General features: G+C 48.8%; 1 protein-coding gene across 1 annotated transcript in view; it reads left to right on the forward strand.

Moving 5' to 3' along the window:
• Positions 1–5,547, forward strand: part of ZDHHC19 (zDHHC palmitoyltransferase 19) — a 21,955-nt gene extending 16,408 nt beyond the window's left edge. The window contains exons 6-9 of the mRNA XM_087872180.1: positions 126–196; positions 2,310–2,544; positions 4,375–4,435; positions 5,327–5,547. Coding sequence (XP_087728306.1) covers positions 126–196; positions 2,310–2,544; positions 4,375–4,435; positions 5,327–5,457 — 498 coding nt within the window. The 3' untranslated portion in view covers positions 5,458–5,547. The remainder of the gene's footprint in view (positions 1–125; positions 197–2,309; positions 2,545–4,374; positions 4,436–5,326) is intronic.
• Positions 5,548–5,865: the final 318 nt, after the last annotated feature.

Here is a 5,865-nt window from a genome sequence, read left to right on the forward strand (position 1 = left end):
CTAGTCTCAGCCAATGCTCAGCGCTGCCTGGGGCTGCCTGGGGCTTTGACATCCAGGGATGACGGCATCTTCCAAAATAAAAGAAGTGACTGCTTGCCCCATCCTCTGCTTTTTCCCTTTTGCAGGATCCCTTTGCTAGCCATCTTTCAGCCTGGAGGAGCCATTTCTTCACGCTGTGCAAGCTGCGCGACATCAAGTAAGTAACAGGAGGGGTCGGGAAGCGGGATTTAGGAGAGGATCAGCATTTAGTAAAGGGATTTAGGAGAGGAGGATTTAGGAGAGCAAAAGCATTTAGTAACAGGATTTAGGAGGGGAGGATTTAGGAGAGCAAAAGCATTTAGTAACAGGATTTAGGAGAGGAGGATTTAGGAGAGTAAAAGCATTTAGTAACAGGATTTAGGAGAGGAGGATTTAAGAGAGTAACAGCATTTAGTAACAGGATTTAGGAGAGGAGGATTTAGGAGAGTAAAAGCATTTAGTAACAGGATTTAGGAGAGGAGGATTTAGGAGAGTAACAGCATTTAGTAACAGGATTTAGGAGAGGAGGATTTAGGAGAGTAAAAGCATTTAGTAGCAGGATTTAGGAGAGGAGGATTTAGGAGAGTAAAAGCATTTAGTAACGGGATTTAGGAGAGGAGGATTTAGGAGAGCAAAAGCATTTAGTAACAGGATTTAGGAGGGGAGGATTTAGGAGAGCAAAAGCATTTAGTAACAGGATTTAGGAGAGGAGGATTTAGGAGAGTAAAAGCATTTAGTAACAGGATTTAGGAGGGGAGGATTTAGGAGAGCAAAAGCATTTAGTAACAGGATTTAGGAGAGGAGGATTTAGGAGAGTAAAAGCATTTAGTAACAGGATTTAGGAGGGGAGGATTTAGGAGAGCAAAAGCATTTAGTAACAGGATTTAGGAGGGGAGGATTTAGGAGAGTAAAAGCATTTAGTAACAGCATTTAGGAGAGGAGGATTTAGGAGAGGAACAATCCAAAACACTGAACTTTCAGTGATTCGTAACGTGTGAAGGCTCTGACTCCAGTTTTAGAAAGAGGCTCGGGAAGCAAACGAAGCGTCTCTTTGCAGCTCATTAAAGCAGTCGCATCTTTTCCCTGGGATCTTCACCACACTGTTAAAAGTGTTGCCATCAGGTGCTGCTTTCATGCCTCCCCATGCTCTGGAACACTGTTTTTTGGAAACCATGCATAGCTCAGTACAGGTAGTCCTCGACTTACGACCACAACTGAGCCCAACGTTTTCACTGCTAAGCAAGGCAGAGTTTTGCCCCGTTTTACGAACTCTCATGCCACTGTTGTGAAGGGAAGCACTGCAGTTGTTCAGTTAGTTTCACGGTTGTTAAGTGAATCCAGCTTCCCCAATTGACTTTGCTTGTCAGAAGGTCGCAAAAGGGGATCACATGACCCCGGGAGGCCACAACGGTCATAAGTATGAACCAGGTGCCAAGAATCTGAATTTTGAGCACGTGGCCACAGGGGAGGCTGCAACGGTTGTAAGTGTGAAACACGGTCATGTTCCTTTTTTCAGTGCTGCTGTAACTTTGAACTGTCACTAAATGAACTGTTGTAAGTCAAGGACTGCCTGTAAAGTTTATAAGGGTTTGATCACTGCCTCTGGACTTGGTTTGACAGGTAGTCCTTGACTTACAACGGTTCGTTTAGTGACCCTTCAAAGTTACAGCGTCACTGAAAAAATGGACTTATGACCATTTTTCACACTTACGACCATTGCTGCCTCCCCATGGTCAAGTGATCAAAATTCAGGCGCTTGGCAAGTGACTCACATTTATGACGGTTGCAGAGTCTTGGGGTCATGTGATCCCTTTTGCGACCTTCTGACAATGAGGAAGCCAGATTCGCTTAACGACCATGTTACTAACTGAACAATTGCAGAGAATCACTTAACAACTGTGGGGGAAAAAAGGTCATAAAATGGAGCAAAACTCACTTAACCAATGTCTCACTTAACAACAGATATTTGGGGCTCAGCTGTGGTAAGTTGAGGACTACCTGTATTTCTTTTATCATTAGATTGCTCTCCTACCTTAATTTCACACAACTCAAGGCAGCGTAAATTCCTAATGTCTCCCCCTCCTCTTTTCCCTGCCACAACAACCCTGTGAGGTCGGTTGAGCTGAGCGAGAGGGAGGGGCCCCAAGTCCCCTAGCTGGCCAGGACCAGAATTCCCCTTCTCCTGGTCTCTAACCCAGCAACATCTTCCTGCAGAGCACTTCCAAGCTCTGCTCAGGTCCTACTCTCCTCTTATCCCTTTCGCTGCTCCAGCCACATGTTGCTTCCCGCAGGCCACAAAGGAGCTCAGTCTGGACAGTGGCCGCAAGGACCGGCTCGAAGGGAGCCAAGCCCTTCTCCACCCTCTGGATTGCTGGCACCGCCACCCCTGACCCTGGACCGCCTGTCCAACTGCCGGACGATCGTCGCGAGCCGAAGGTGTGGAAGGCCTGGGGACAGTTGCTCACAGCCGTGGGCAGACTCCTGCGCCCCTGTGGGGACACCTGGCCAGGGAAATCCGCTAAGGAGGTGAGTGGGTTGTGTGTCTGCACACTTGCATATCAGAGGTGGGTTTCAGCAGGTTCGGACCAGTTCTGGAGAACCGGTAGCGGAAATTTTGAGTAGTTCGGAGAACCGGTAGTAAAACTTCTGACTGGCCCCGCCCCCATCTAGTCTCTGCCTCCCAAGTCCCAGCTGATCGGGAGGAAATGGGGATTTTGCAGTATCCTTCCCCTGCCACGCCCACCAAGCCATGCCACGCCCACCCAGCCACACCCACAGAACCGGTAGTAAAAAAATGCTGAATCCCACCACTGGTGCATACATGGGTGTCGCGTCCAAGCAGGGAAAGACACCAAGCAGGTAAGGAGGCTGTCTGCATGTGCATGCACGCGTGTCCATGCGTGTCTCTGCGTGCTTGTGTGATGCACCGAGTAGGGAAAGCCACCAAGGGGACGAGCGGGCTGTGTGTCTCTGTGCACATACATGTGTGTACACGCATGTGTGTGTGTGTGTGTTGCACCTGGACAGGAAAAACAACCAGGGAAGTCAGTAGACTCTGGGTATCTGTGTGTGTGGGTGTGCATGTTTACGTGTGGGGGTTGCACCTGGGCAGAAATAGCCACCAAGGAGGTGAGTGGGCTGTCTATGTGTATAGGGATATTGTGTAGGGCTGTGTGTTTGTACATGTAGGTGTGCATGTGCGTATAAGTGTGTGTGTTTTTGTGTGTGTATAGGGGTGTGTGTGTGTAGGTGTGCATGTGTGCGTGCATGGAGGGGTGTGTGTGCATGCGTGTAGGGGTGTGTGTTTGTGTGTGCAGGTGTGTGTGTTTAAGTGTGTGTTTGTACATGTAGGTGTGCATGTGTGTGTAGATGTGTGTGTGTGTATAGGAGTGTTGTGTAGGTGTCCATGTGTGCATGCATGTAGGGGTGTGTGTGCATGCGTGTAGGTGTGTGTAGGCATGTGTTTGTGTGTGCATGTGTTGGCGCATGTGTGTAGGTGTGTGTGTATGCATGTGTGCACGCATGTAGGGGTATGTGTACATGCATGTAGGTGTGTGTAGGTGTGTGTTTGTGTGTGTGTTTGTGTGTGTGTGCATGCGTGTAGGGGTATGTGTGTGTAGGTATGTGTGTGTTTGTGTGTGCATGTGTGTTTGTGCATGTGTGTTTGCATGTAGATGTGGGTGTTTGTGCATGTGGGTGTGGGTGTGGGTGCCTGCATATGTGTGTGTGTGTGTGTAGGTCTGTGTATTTGTGTGTGGGCCCTCCTTTTTCCTCTTTTTCCTTTCTTTTTTCCAAATCAATTGTTCCCCTATTTATAGAGGTAGTCCTCGACCTATGATGACAATTGAGCCCAAAATTTTGGTTACTAAGTGAGACGTGTTGTGAGCTATGCCCCATTTTATGACTTTTCTGGCCACAGCTGTTAAAGGAATCACTGCCGTTGTGAAGTAATGGTTATGGGCCCAGGATCCTGAGAGTTAGTGTGAATACACAGTACCATATTCAGACCGCTGGTTTATTGTCCAAGTGAAGATGGCACAAGAACAGTCAACCAGCATATCTCTGATAACCCGGTTGGAGGGAACAAACTACGTTTCCTGGTCTATGAAATGCAGCCTATTTCCGCGTAAGGAAGGATTATGGGCTGCAGTTCACGATCCACCGGATGTAACTGCTTGGATTTCAGCAGGCGATGAAGATGCAAAGAAATAGCATTAGAAATAGCTGGTGCATTTCTGGAGAGGAAAAGAAGAGACAGGTAGACTTCTCCTAAACTGGAGGTTTTGCGGGGATCTGAAGGGATCTGGGAGACATTTCTGAGTGGTTTTTTTTTTCTTTTCTTTTTCGCCCTGGCAGGTGAGCCAGAAAGAAAACCTGTGGCAGCTGAACCCCAATGACAGAAGTGTGGAGATCACAAGTAAGTTCCAGAAACATCCGGCAAATTAGCACCTTAGAGGTCTTCTAGTCCAGCCCCTATCCAAGGCAGGAGACCGTATAAAGGCAGTCCGTTCGCCTAGCGACCATTCGAAGTTACAGCCGCCCTGAAAACCCCGACCTGTGACCGTTTTTCACACTTACGACCGTTGCGACGTCCTTCACCATCGCGCGGTCCAAATTCAGGACCCTTGGCGACTGACTCCTCACACTTAACGACGGTCGCAGCATCCAGGGCTCAACACGATCCCCTTTTGCGACTTTCTGACCAGCCAAGTCGATGGGGTAGCCGGATTCGCTCAACGACCGTGTGGCTCACTTAACGACTGCGGTGATTCACTTAACAACGGTGGCAGGAAAGGACGGTAAAACAGGGCAAAACTCAATTGACAAACCCGCACAGCAAGGGAAATTTAGGGCTCCGTTCTGGTTGTAAGTCGAGAACTGGGGGCCGATTGATTTAATTTATTTTAGCTATCTTAACTTTTATATTGTATGTATTTTAATTTCGGCTGTTCGCCGCCCTGAGTCCCTAGGGGGAGAAGGGCGGGATATAAATTCAAATATAAATAAATAAATAAAATAAAAACTACCTGTATTCAAAGACAGCCCCCCCAAAAAAACTTCCTTTTCAGCTGCTCCCCATTAATTTTGGGGTTCCCCCATAACTTGTCTTTCCCCAGCATCTAAATTCTCAAATGGGAACAGGGGAAGAAACCCCCAGAAGGATCTGGGGGCCCTTAGTGCTCTTAAAGGGCCCCCATCCAGCCTTGGCACGAGGGCAGAGGGTGGGGGGGTCCAGCAGGAGGGACCCCCATTTTCACCCAGTCCTTCCTGCGATGAATGGTAACCCGGTTTCTCCCTTCCCTGCCAGTCCCCGACATCCTGGAATCCGGACATAACCTGGATGCGGTGCAGGAGCCCCACTGGAAGGGCCAGATCCATGGCAGCCGGCGGGCCCCCTCCTCCCCCACCGCCATGCTGCTCTCCGTCTCCGACATCTGAGGACCCTCCCTCAGCGCCCGACGGCCAGATCCAGATCCCGCCCTGCGGTTTTGTATTGGGAAGATAAAGGAAAGGGCGGCTTTTCCCGCACCTCGTCTGCTCTGCTTAATGGCGGTGTGTCGGTGTGTCGGTGTGGGTGTGCAGGCATACATGTGTGCACGAGTTGTTTGAAGAAAGGATGGGCTGAAAGGGCATCTCTCTCCGGAGGCCTGCTGAGCTTTGGTTTGAGAAGATGGCTGTATCCACCCCACATATCAATCAATCAATCAATCAATCAATCACTCTGTCTGTCTGTCTGTCTGTCTGTCTCTCTATTTATGTCTCTCTATTTATTGTCTACCTACCTACCTACCTACCTACCTTCATACATACATACATACCTATCATATCTCTCTCTCATCTATCTAT

This window comes from Pantherophis guttatus, chromosome 6 (genome assembly GCF_059756535.1).
Source record: "Pantherophis guttatus breed Tessera chromosome 6, ASM5975653v1, whole genome shotgun sequence".
In the NCBI taxonomy this organism is placed as follows: Eukaryota; Metazoa; Chordata; class Lepidosauria; order Squamata; family Colubridae; genus Pantherophis; species Pantherophis guttatus.